Below are 13,138 nucleotides of genomic sequence, written 5' to 3' on the forward strand. Positions count from 1 at the left end.
CATTAGTTGTCACAGAAAAGTCATTTGTCCAAGGTGGTGTAGCCAGAATTTATTATTATTTTGTTGTTGTTGTTAATCCTTACCTAAGGATATTCCCCATTGATTTTCAGAAAGTGGAAAGGAGAAGGAGAGACAGAAAGAGAAACATCCATGTGAGAGAGACATATCAATTGGTCTTCTCTGCACAGGCCCAGACCAGGGCCCAAACAGAGCCTGCAACCAAGATACATGCCCTTGACCAGAATCGAACCTGGGACCCTTCAGTCCGCAGGCTGATGCTCCATCCACTGAGCCAAACCAGCCATGGTGTAGCCAAAATTTAAATCTAAGCAGACTGGCTCCATAGCTCATACTTCTTTTTTTTAATGGAAAGGAGAGAGAGATAGAAACATCAATGATGAGAGAGAATCATTGATCGGTTGCCTCCTGCACGCCCCCCACTGGGGATCGAGCCCACAACCTGGGCATGTGCCCTTGACCAGAATCGAACCCGGGACCCTTCGATCCACAGGCCAACGCTCTATCCACTAAGCCAAACCAGCTAGGACCGTACCTCATACTCTTTTTTTTTTTTTAATTGATTTTTTACAGAGAGGAAGGGAGAGGGATAGAGAGTTAGAAACATCGATGAGAGAGAAACATCGATCAGCTGCCTCCTGCACACCCCCTACTGGGGATGTGCCCGCAACCAAGGTACATGCCCTTGACCGGAATCGAACCTGGGACCCTCGAGTCCACAGGCTGATGCTCTATCCACTGAGCCAAACTGAGTAAGTCATACTCTTAACTACTGTGCTACAATGGCTCCACCTAAAAGTGATCTCCCGAAGATACTCATACCTCATGGAGACGGGGGGGCAAATGAAGTGACTTACCTGGGATCATGCAGTTAATAGGTGGCCAAGCCAGGATTAAACTCAGGTCTGTCTTGACTCCCCAATCTCAGCATGTTAGGGCCACATGGCGGGGCGGGGGCGGGGGTGGGGGCTGAAGGATAGGCTGAAACTTTTCAATTTCAAGCAGTTGCACGAAACCATTTAAATCTTTTTGAGTGGGGAGCAAGGATTGGCCTGTAAGGGCAGGCACAATAGGTTTGGGGTGCTGCCAAGGACAAACCAGGTTTCTTGGAGAAAGAGAGGCCCTGGAACTCTGGCCAGCATTCCTGTTTTTATAGTTTTCAGTTTTCATGCTGTGGTCAGCCTCTACTCTATTGTAGGGCCAAGCAGGGCTCCTCAGAAACTGGACAATCGCCCTAGCCAGTTTGGCTCAGTGGATAGAGCGTCAGCCTGTGGACTTAACGGTCCTGGGTTCAATTCCGGTCAAGGGCACATGCCTGGGTTGCAGGCTCCATCCCCCGTGAGGGGCTTGCAGGAGGCAGCTGACCAGTGATTCTCATCATTGATGTTTCTACCTCTCCCTCCCTCTCTCTTACTCTCTCTGAAATCAATAAAGTATATATATTTAAAAAAAGAAAAAGAAACTGCACAATCATTCCCATCAGGATAGTTTCCTGCCCTCGGTTTTCCCTGCCTCCTTGGCTAAGAAGGGAGGAAGGAAGAGGCCAAAGGGATCAAAGCAGGTGTAAAATAGCCTATATTGAGGGTTCCCCAGTCCCTCAGGGCCCAACATGTGCCGTTTTCTTCTGGGAGTTCAGGAGGAGCCCTGAGCAAAGGACCTTAGAGGTTATGGGCAGGGGTAGAGCTGGCTTAGGGAGTGGGTCAGTACACTGCCCTCTGCCTCAGGTGACTTCCTGGCTAGGAGCATAGATACTGTCACAGTGGGGGAAGGTGCTTTGGGGCCTGTACCAGGCTGATCCTCCTTTCTGGGCTGGTGTCAGTGGAGTGCTGGCAGGAATCCCAGCCTTTCCATCTTATGCCTTTGCCTCCCAGCTCTGGAAACTGGGGCAAAGGGTTTCAGTTCCCTGGGCTTTGATATTCTCACCTACCTAGGGTGAGACATTTGGCTTTGTTTCCTTTCCTTTCAATTGTATTTGGGATACTCCAGATTCCCTGTGTCAAGCTCAGAAGCCATGTTCGCACCCTTAGGATCATGGGTGCCCCCCTTTTGGCCTTTAGGAAACTTTGAAGACTCCTGTATATTGTGCCCTTACTCCTGATCCTGGGGGTGCAGAAAAGGTTGCCATCCTATACGAGCCCAGAGTCCAGTGTGAGAGAGGCAGGCTAATGAAGTGGGCAGGAAGTGCCGGGCTTGAGGCAGCAGCAGCTCAGGGGCCCAGAGAATACAGAGGGCCCGGCCGATGGGTCTCAGTGGTTGAGCCTCAACCTATGAACCAGGAGGTCACGGTTCGATTCCCAGTCGGGGCACATGCCCAGATTGCGGGCTTGATCCCTAGTGGGTAGCATGCAGGAGGCAGCCTGTCACTGATTCTCCCTCCTTGATGTTTCTATCTCTTTCTCCCCTCTGAAATCAATAAAAAAATATATATATTTGGGGGTTGGGGGAGGAATGCAGAGGAAGGACTCCCAGAAAAAGGAATTCAGAGGGAGGAGCGAAGGCTGAAGTGGCTGGCAAATAAGGGTGGATGAGTGGTGAGCTAGACAAAGGGGATAGCATGTGTAAAGGTCTGGAAGCTGTGGGAATCTACCCTATCCTGAGAATGGTAAAAAAAAAAAAGTCAAGTTGGATTCTTCTTCCTACTTCAAAAATGAAGTGGATGAATGGAGGGTTTGCAACATCTGTGGAAGATGGCCTGGATTCACCCTGATTTGGGCGTAGTCTAAGAAAAATCTGTGGGAGCTGGGGAAGCCCAAGGATATGGCTGTTGAGCGCATAGTTTATGTACTTCATTCATTTACTTTACAAGTACTTCTGAAGAAACTGCTCTGCTCTAGGCCCCACTGTAATTACTGAGTATGCAGTGCTATCTAGGACAGGATAGATCCCTGCTATCACAGGTTATTGCATCAGGGGCATATAGTTAATAAGCAAGTAAACAAATAACTAGATACGATCATTTCAGGTTGTGATAGGTAGTGTAAGAAAGATAAGACAGAGTAATATGATATAGTAACCAGAATTGGTAGGGACAACTACTTCATATTGAGAGTTCAGAGAAGGCCTTAGAAGAGATGACACTTGCCAAACCGGTTTGGCTCAGTGGATAGAGAGCATCGGCCTGAGGACTGGAAGGTCCCAGGTTCGATTCCGGTCAAGGGCATGTACCTTGGTTGCGGGCACATCCCCAGTAGGAGGTGTGCAGGAGGCAGCTGGTCGATGTTTCTCTCTCATCGATGTTTCTAACTCTCTATCCCTCTCCCTTCCTCTCTGTAAAAAATCAATAAAAATATATTAAAAAAAAAAAAAAGAAGAGATGACACTTGCCAAGATGAGACCTGAGGGAGACAAGAAGAAGAGCAAGTGCAAAAGTATTGAGGCTGGAACAAGCTTGAATGTTTTCGGAACAAATGGAGGTGGGGGGCAAAGGCTTTTAGACTTGATCCAAAGGGTGGGTGGGAGATAAGAGGTCAGAGTTGAGAAAGGCCTTGTAGTGGTGTGTGTGGAAGAGTTTAAATTCTATTTTCAGCATGAAGGGAAGCCATTGGTGGGATTTAAGCAGGGACTAACTTTGTCACATTGCATTTTTAGAAGGACCATTGTGCTGCTATGAGATGAATAGGAGATAAGAAACCAGTGAGGATGCTCTAGCCGGTTTGGCTCAGTAGCTAGAGCATTGGCCTGTAGACTGAAGGGTCCTGGGTTTGATTCTGGCCAAAGGCACATGCCCGGCTTGTGGGCTTGATCCTCAGTAGGGGTCATGCAGGAGGCAGCCGATCAGATTCTCTCTCATCATTGATGTTTTATCTCCCTCTCTCATCCCCTCTGAAATCAGCAAAGAAATACATTTTTTTAAAAAAAGGAAAGAAACCAGTGAGGAGGCTGTGGCAGTAATTCCAGTTATGGATGCCATTGACTCAGACCAGGGTGCCAACAGAGGAAGTGGAGTTCAAAGAAGTAGCTCATAGCTTGCTGATGGGTTAAGTATGAAGGGTGAGGGAATGAGCAGTATCTGGTAGGTGGTTCCCTGCAGATGCCAGGGCCCCTTCTCCTTGTTGGAGTCTGGGGCTGAGCCGTCATCCATGGCACTGACCAGGGTGGCATGGTCTACTGTGGTCAGATCCCCAAGCCTGACCTTTTGCCTCTCTTCCTTTCTGGCCAGGTCTCCCCTGCCAAATCCACCCCAGCCCGCTGAAGCGCTCCATGTCGCTCATTCCCACGAGCGCCCAGGCCCCTGGTGAGTGGCCGAGTCCAGAGGAGCTCGGGGCCCGAGCTGCTTTCACCACGCCCGACCACGCACCCCTCTCGCCCCAGAGCAGCGTGGCCTCCTCTGGCAGTGAGCAGACGGAGGAGCAGGGCTCCAGCCGGAACACTTTCCAGGAGGATGGCAGTGGCATGAAAGGTATAACGGGAAGGCAGTGCTAGGACCCTCCAAAGGTTTCTGCAGAGCTTAATGGACAGAAAGGAGCTTGTAGCTGCCACCCTGCCTATCCTGTCCCCCCAACCTTCAACTTCCCCTCCCAGGGAAGGGAGAAGTCCGAGGGGAGTAGACGTCCCTGTCCTTTGGGTTCAGACTGATCTGAGAGACTACCACAAACCCTGGTCTGATGCCCCTGCCCTCAGACACCACAGTCTGATAAGAAAGCCAGGACACAGAGGTAACTGATAGAACAGACTCCTGACCTTATGCCCTCCCTCCTTTTCCAACAGATGTGCCCTCATGGCTCAAGAGCCTCCGCTTGCACAAGTACGCAGCCCTTTTCTCACAGATGAGCTACGAGGAGATGATGACACTGACTGAACAGCATCTGGAGTCTCAGGTAAAGCTCAGGGGACCATCAGGATAGAGTTAGGGGTACTATTTTGACACTATCCTTGTGACCTGAGCCTCCTCCAGCTCTTTGAGCTTTGTTGGGGCACCCTAAGTACCTTGACCTGCTATTTCCAGCCTCCTGTCCCCTTCTGCCCTACCACAGAATGTCACCAAAGGTGCCCGCCACAAGATAGCCCTGAGCATCCAGAAGCTGCGTGAGAGGCAGAGCGTTCTCAAGTCCCTGGAGAAGGTGAGGACCTGGTATTCCCCATTTCCACGGTTAGTTGGCTGCCCAGGGGTACCAATAGACTGAAGGCTCTGGGGCATCCTTGCTACCCATGTGGCCTCTCCTCAGGACCTCCCCAGCCCTCGGGTCTGATCTGCAGTGGCCTCAGCCTTAGGGAACCAGACTCTGGGGACCAAGTATAAGTTGGATGACAGGGCTCACTTGATACCTCTGTCCTGGGCTCCCTGTCTATCTGTCCTGGTGTGTGTCCCCAGACTGTCTGTTGACAATCTCTTCTCTCTTCTTTCACTCCCATTTCTGACTGGTCTTTCTGGTAGAGCAGAGCATCTCCCTGAGTGCATGATCTCTCCATTTGGTTTGTTTCCCATCTACTCACTCCTTCCATATCTGTCCAATTGCATTCCTTTTACCCCTTCCTTACCACTTGCCTTCTGGTTTTACCCCCTCAGTTCATAGTCCAGATTTCTACATCCGAATCTGGTTCCACCTTTGGTGGGACCCGAAGGCCCCAGGATTAGACCACCTTCTCCTGAGCTCCCTGGGACTCCACCTTGAAGGGGGATGAGGGAATGTGTAGTACAAATGTGTATATATATATGTGGACTTGTGGTACCTTTACCTTCCTTCTCTATGTGCTGGAACCCAGGTTCCTGCCAAGCACTCTCCAAGCCCTGTCTGACCGCATTTGTGTAGTCCTTCTACATAAATGTGGGGTCGGCATGTGACCCCAGCGATGCCCTCCCATGCAGGACGTGCTGGAAGGAGGAAACCTGCGAAACGCTCTGCAGGAGCTGCAGCAGGTCATCGTCACCCCGATCAAGGCCTACAGTGTTCTCCAGGCCACTGTGGCCCCCACCCCCACCACCTCCACCTCGACTGCCAGGGATGCAGGCCAGGGGGAGCCACTGCTGCCAGGTGCTGAGTCTCCCCTGGCTCATCCCAGCACAGACAAGGGCACTGAGGCCAAGGATCCTCCAGCTGCAGAGAGCTACCCCCCTCCACCAGCTCCAGTTCCCACTGATGGCAGCGAGCCAGCCCCAGCTCCCGTTGCTGACGGAGACATTCCCAGCCAGTTTACACGGGTGATGGGCAAAGGTGAGACCGCCCAGGGCCCAGCAAAAAGTTCTGGGACAGAGAGCCAAGTGAACCTAGGCATTAGGAGTCAAATTCAAGTTAAATAGTGGAAGCAGAACTTTTTAAAGAACCTTGGGGACTAGAACACCATAGAGAGTGACTTGAGACTGAGGTGGCAAGGTCCCTGCCCTCTAGTGTGTCCTGGCTGGTGGTGGGAGACAATGCTCACACTCAAAGCATCTCCAGCCTGAGAAGAAGAGAACAGTATGTCAGTGGAAACCACATACAGTACAGAGTGAACAGATAAAGAGAATTGTTGGTTCTCTCAGAGGTGACTGAAATCCACAGATGAATATGATAAAGCTCTCAAAGGGCAGCATGACGGCATACTTTACACTTGGGTCTAGATCCCTTTATCTGTGTGACCTGGGACACACTCAGCCTCTCTGAGCCTCAAGGTTCCTCATGCTAAAAATGCCGGTTGATGAGATTCTTATAAGAGTTAAAAGGAAAAACGGTATCATTGACCTCATATCTGCCTTATGCCAGGCACTATGCTAGGTGCTTTATGTCTCTTCATAAGCCAGGTATCATGCTTGGCACATAACTAGTACTCATCCAGCCTGAGTTTCTTGTCTCTCTTTCTGTGGCAGAAGGCATGCTGGGGGTTAACCTCCTACCCTTTCCTATGTCCCCAGTGTGCACCCAGCTGCTGGTGTCTCGACCAGATGAGGAGAACATCACCAGTTACCTCCAGCTAATCGAAAAGTGCCTGACTCATGAGGTGAGTCCTTCCCTAGAGCTCCCAAGAAGAGCAAGGTGACCCCATCACTGTCAGAGCCAACATTCCTTATGTGGTCAATGGGCGCTACCTGGCTGGCTTCTGCCAACTTCTCCAGCCCTCATCTCACCATCTACTGGCCCCTCAGCTCCCAGTTCAAACGTTTGTACCTCAGGGACACCTTCACTGGCCCCTCATACTAGATAAGTTTCTTGTGCCTTCTGTGTTTCTCCCTCACAGCACAGGGCCTACACTCATCTCCCCAACTACACTGTAAGCTTCATGTGCACGGGTAACCTCTGCGTCCCAGCATTGCCTGTCACAGAGCAGGCAGTAGATAAATATTTGAGCAAATGGACAGAAGGCAGATCTGAAAGAAACACCCCCTCCCTGCTTAAATTCCCTAATTGTATCTAGGCTTTCACGGAGACGCAGAAGAAACGGTTGCTGTCCTGGAAACAGCAAGTGCTGAAGCTCCTCCGAACCTTCCCGCGCAAAGCCGCACTAGAGATGCAGAACTACCGGCAGCAGAAAGGGTAGGCAGGCAGCCGGGGATGCAGGCCGTCCCTCCCTAGGCCCTTGCTGATTGACAGCTAGTGCTTAGAGGGGTGATTGCATTCTGGGCTGGGAATCCAATGGGACTCATTCAATCACTGGGTGACTTACACACATCACCCAGTGAAGACTTTTCCAGAAGAAAATCAGGATGTTCTTATTGCTAAAATAGGGTACTAGGCAGGCAAAACCAGATCATGTCCTGATAGCAGACCCTTGCCTGTCCCTGTTCTCTTCACCTTGTGTGCAGAGGGCTCTGAAGTCCCTTCTCACTCCCAAACAAATAACAGGAATATCACACATGCGTATTGAAGTTAGGAGAACTGCTTTGCTTGGAGATGAGGAACATTTCCTGTCTCTATCTTGGGGAACCCCTTGGGCAGGAGGAGACAGAATGTGTGGTGCAGGAACTTGGACAGGAAATCTTTGCTCAGAGCAGGTCTGTGCTGTGTCCTACCCATTGGGATTGTACAGGAACGTGAGGAGGGGTGGAAAGATGGGCCCCATCCACCTAAACTGACACCCTGCCTTCTGCTCTCTCACAGCTGGGCGTTTGGCTCCAACTCACTCCCCATAGCTGGCTCTGTGGGGATGGGGGTGGCCCGGCGGACCCAGCGGCAGTTCCCAATGCCTCCCCGGGCCCTTCCACCCGGCAGAATGGGCCTTCTAAGCCCCTCGGGCATTGGGGGCATTTCCCCCAGACATGCCCTCACCAGCCCCAACCTTGGGGGCCAAGGCCGACAGGTGAGCGGCTAGATATAGAGGGCCTGGTGCTTCTGGGGTTGAGGTGGGTGTTGGTGCCTGGGATGTGTGTGTCCGTATCTTTGATCTGGGCCTGGATTAGAGGGGAGGGGCTCCTTTGCCAGTTCCATTACTCCTGGGCCTGGGTCTCCACCACTCACCCACTTTTTCTCTTCCCATGCCCTTTTCAGAACTTATGGTTTGCCAACCCTGGAGGCAGCAACAGCATGCCCAGCCAGAGCCGTAGCTCTGTGCAGCGCACGCACTCGCTCCCAGTCCACTCCTCGCCACAGGCCATTCTCATGTTCCCTCCAGGTAAAGTGCCCTAGCCCTTGGGATTCTGCCTGCACAACACCCTTAGCTGGCCTTTATCTTCTCTCCTATTTCTTTTACACTCGAGCACCTCTCCCTATCCTTCCAACCTCCTCTCATCGTGGGTTTTCTTGTACTCTTCCCCACCCCCATTTCAATTTTCTCTCTCAGATCTTTTCTTCCTTTCTCTCTTGGTTTTAAATATGCATTTCATCTTGTGCAGGGGCCATACTAATCTCTGTATCATTCCAGTTTTATTACATGTGCTGCCAAAGCGAGCACTGCCTTCCTTTCTCTTTCTTCTCTCACCCCTTACTTCTACTCTCGCATGTCCACATCTCTCCCTGTCGTAATTTTGGTATCCATGTCGGTCTCTGTCACCATCTTTTTAGAGGATCATTAACTACTCAGTTTGAAAGAGGTTGAGGGGATGAGAGTCAAAGCAATGAGGTTTTTTTGGAGGTGTCTATCAATCTGGCATTCTTTCAGAAGCCAGGTGACCATTTAGCTCTTGGAACAGATTTTTCTTGGATCAAACACCTAAAGGGTGTTTGAGTTGCAGGAACTGTTTTTCCTGTGCTCACAGACCAGCCCAGAGATAGATCAGAATGAGGGTGAAGAGGACAGAAGGGTAGAGAAGTGTTAGCCCTACCTTGCTCAACCAGTGAGGATGACGCCTCCTGTGCCAAGCCCATTGCTGGACACCGAGGCTGCTGAGGCAGATAAGGCTACTCTGGAATGGCTGCTGGAGAGACCTTAGATATGCAGGTGACCCTAAACTCTTCATGTCATAAACTGCCAAATCAGTAGGTATTCTTAATTTATAAGATAATGTGGACTGCCATCTGTTGAAGGTAAGAGACCCTGTTAGTTGTGTTCATCCTTGCACAGGGCCTACCACCTGTAAATGATGTTATAAGATGATGAACTGCAGGAACAACAACAACAAAAAAGAACAATTCTTTTTACTGGTATGCTATGTGCCGGGCTTTTGTCAGACAGTTTTACTGCACTGTTTAATCAAACCCTCCCAACTGCAAGTGAGGCACTGATTTCATTCCTATCTGATCAGTCACAAATCTGAGACACAAACAGGTAACTTGCCCAAGGTCAAAAGGAAAGACAGTTAGGTAGTCTGACATGGCCTGAGTTCAGGGTTCAGAGGGGACATGATGAAAGGTGAAGCTGGAGGTGGGAGCAGGGTCTTTTAAACCCAGGTAAAAAGCTCAGATGTAAGGAGCCAGGAAGGGTTTTAAGCAGTGTGGGGTATGTCTGAGTCCGCCCAGGGAGGGGGCTGTCTCCCAGACTCCAGAAGAGGAAGCCCTTTTGAGAGGTGGTTTGAGGATAAGCTCCGTGGCTGCTGCCCTGGTTTGCCCCATCTGCGTGGCCTGCCCGGATCGAATCCATCCCAGAGGAGAAAGTCCAAGAAAGAATGGGAAGAGTTCTAATTAAGCTTCTAAATGAAGTATAGAGCAGGTCATCAGTCAGGGAACACAGTGGCTGCCCAGCACCCACAGCAGATACCCAGACTGTGCCCAAGAAGACAACGTATAGTATGTGTCCAAAATAGTCACAGGCTGTGTGGCCTCCAGGAAGCTCCCTCAGCTTCACATTACTCTGTCTACAGGTCAAGCTTTCTATTTGTTGGCCAAGCCTCTGCCCTTGCCATTTCTACCTGCCTTTTTTTTTTTTTTTTTTTTTTTTTTTTTACAGAGAAGAAGGGAGAGGGATAGTTAGAAACATTGATGAGAGAGAAACATTGATCAGCTGCCTCCTGCACACCCCCTACTGGGGATGTGCCCGCAACCAAGGTACATGCCCTTGACCAGAATCGAACCTGGAACCCTTGAGTCCGCAGGCTGATGCTCTATCCACTGAGCCAAACCAGTTATGGCTCTACCTGCTTTGTGATACACCCAGGCCTGTCTCTGTCCTTTACCTCTGCCTAGTTTACACCTTCCATCTGAGTGTGTGCCTGTCTCATGTGCTGTTTCTCTGTCTCTCTCTCCCTCCTTTTCCCCCTTGTCTCTCCCAGCCTCTCCCCAATGCCAGTCTATCCTGTCCTTTGTCTTCCTAGCTTTACTCTCCACCTAAGTCCAGTCCTTAACACCTTCATTCTCCACTGTCCCATACAGACTGTCCGGTCCCTGGGCCTGACCTGGAGATCAACCCCACTCTGGAGTCTCTGTGTCTGAGCATGACAGAACACGCCTTGGGTGGTGAGCATTTCCTCTTTCCCTGACCCAGCTCCCACCTACCCAGCAGCGTCTCCACCTCTGAACTGAGCAACTCATAGTCATCCTTGAGGGGGCCCTCGGGGAGGCTGTACTTCAGGGAGGACCTGACTGGGATGGCAGGCTACCTGAGCATCTTTTCTCAAGCCTCCCACCAGCTCCTGATCTTCCTCCCTTCCTCCCTTTCTTACCACAGATGGGACAGACAAAACCTCCACCATCTGACGGGACCCACAGCCCAGCGCACCCATAGGCTCCCTGGGCGGCGGGCGGGGGCCAACCCCCAACGGGCTTCTCTGCGACAGCGAGAGGGTGGGCTGGCTCAGCTATACATTCTAATATTTTTCTACTCTCTCATCCTTTTAACTTTTGTTTAACATTGGCACCTGCCTTGCTCACTCTCGGGCCCATTGAGGGATCTCTGCCGAGGCCCAGGAAGGTAGGGGGCAGCCAGAATAAAGGGGGCAGGAGCTTGGCCAGCCTGCCTGCCCCCCTTTCCTTCCTTATAGCTCATCTGGCCCCATCCCACCCCTGCTTCCTCCAGAATGTTCACCTGCCCCTCCTGAGGGAGCAGCTCCCTCATCCCCTGAGACTCACTGACCCACTATCTTATGGGGCCTGCTCAGAACCATCAGACATTTGGGGAGAGACAAGCTGGGTAAGATAACCTGCTCTCCTGAATATTATTTTGAGAGGCGCTAAGGAGAAGGTAGGTGAGGAGAGGAATCTCTTTCTCCTCGCCACCTTCTTCTCCTTCCCAATTTCCATCATTCCCCGAGGACAGGAGCCATCCTCTTCTCACTCACCTCCTTTTGCCCTGTTTATCAGAGGTTCTCTACAATTAATTTCTTAGGCCTATTTAAGATACATATTTATATAGTTCTTAACGGTTTTTCTCTGATCATTCCCTCTCATTTTTAGAATCCCCAGGCCTCTTTCTGAGCCAAGAAAGTGGCAGGGGGAACCTGAATTTTATGAGGGGAGAGGGGCAGAGCCCCCTCCTCCAGACCCCCTAGCTCTTCCCCACTTCTCCCCAGCCTTGGCTCCCCAGATGCATAAGTTGAAGGTGGGGAGCCAGGACAGCCAATGAGGTCAGGAAGTCTGTTGCCTTAACATCCCCTTCCCCCATCAACATACTCTTCACTCCCAGGTCTGGTTGCTGAAAGACTTGGGGGTAAGGAATAAGGGAAAGGGATTGTTTGGTTTTGGTTTCTTTCCCCACCCCCTTTCTCTCATCCTTCCCCCACTCCCCATTATGTCATGACCTCATTAAGTGGAACACTATATCATAACCCAGAGATTCCCCCAGCCCTGGAGTCATACAGAGCCTCTGGTCCCTGTTCCTACTGCTGGGTTGTGCTGGGGCCCAGGTGGAGGGAGGGGATTTGAGGGTTCAGGTTGTGGGGAAGCCAGGGTCCCCTATTCCAACTCCCTCCCCCCTCAACCCTCCCATACACACTGGGACATTCTCAAGCTTTTCACACCGAAAGGGAAAAAATGTTATTTTTAGATACATTTTATGAATAACTTTTGTTATGAATATGGCTGGTAACCATTGTGTATGTTATTAAAGATGTTGGGAAAAAACAAAAAACCAAAAAAATTTTAAAACCACCGCCCTCCCAGCACTCTCACCCCATTCCCCTATTTTTGCCCCTGCCCTCCAGGTCTGGACCTCCCTCAACTCTGAGCCCAGGGAGAGGGAAAAAGCCTGGGGGAGAGGGGGTGTAGCCCTGGGGACCTGCTCCAGGTCCCTACCTCCTCTCCCAGTGCCGGGCTGGGTGGGGTGTCAGGTTTATTTATGTACCTCTTGCACACTCATCAACCTATGCAAGTCCCCCACCCCGGCCCCTCCATGTTTCTGTGCCTTTGCTCATTCCCCTCAAACTCCCAGGGCTTCCCCAATTCCCCTCCCACTAGCCCAGGGAAGTGGGATGGACAGGGGCCACCTCGTTTGGAATCTGCAGGGTGTCCCTCTTACAGGACCCTCACCTCCTCCCAGCCAGTCCCATCTTGTTCACTATTCATCAGGGTGAGCTGGCTCTGCCTGGCACTGGGAGGTAGTGAGGGACACCCTCCCGCCCAACACACACACACAATGGGAGGCAATGCTGCCTCCCTCCCCCAACCTGACCGGAGTGTGCAGGACGCTGGCGGCCTCACTCTGATGGGCAGGACCCTGACCCTCCAGCTCCAGCCCCTCCCCAGCCCCCAGACACTCCCCCCCCCCCCCCGCCATGATTTCACCCTCCCTTCTATCCCCAGCCCCACTGGCAGAATCAGCTTTGAGTAACTGTACAGTTTTTCTCGCTGTTGGAGATTTATTTGTTGGCGTTTCACTTGTTTAATGGTCTGGGCTTATTTTG

General features: G+C 51.2%; 1 protein-coding gene across 1 annotated transcript in view; it reads left to right on the forward strand.

Moving 5' to 3' along the window:
• SAMD4B (sterile alpha motif domain containing 4B) overlaps positions 1–13,136 on the forward strand; it is a 43,519-nt gene extending 30,383 nt beyond the window's left edge. Inside the window, exons 4-13 of the mRNA XM_081106725.1 lie at positions 4,178–4,417; positions 4,726–4,835; positions 4,992–5,078; positions 5,825–6,170; positions 6,848–6,933; positions 7,348–7,466; positions 8,031–8,229; positions 8,418–8,541; positions 10,674–10,757; positions 10,969–13,136. Of these exons, the coding sequence (XP_080962851.1) occupies positions 4,178–4,417; positions 4,726–4,835; positions 4,992–5,078; positions 5,825–6,170; positions 6,848–6,933; positions 7,348–7,466; positions 8,031–8,229; positions 8,418–8,541; positions 10,674–10,757; positions 10,969–10,997 (1,424 nt within the window). The 3' untranslated portion in view covers positions 10,998–13,136. The remainder of the gene's footprint in view (positions 1–4,177; positions 4,418–4,725; positions 4,836–4,991; positions 5,079–5,824; positions 6,171–6,847; positions 6,934–7,347; positions 7,467–8,030; positions 8,230–8,417; positions 8,542–10,673; positions 10,758–10,968) is intronic.
• Positions 13,137–13,138: the final 2 nt, after the last annotated feature.

The sequence above is a fragment of the Myotis nattereri genome (genome assembly GCF_964212035.1).
Source record: "Myotis nattereri genome assembly, chromosome: 15".
In the NCBI taxonomy this organism is placed as follows: domain Eukaryota; kingdom Metazoa; phylum Chordata; class Mammalia; order Chiroptera; family Vespertilionidae; genus Myotis; species Myotis nattereri.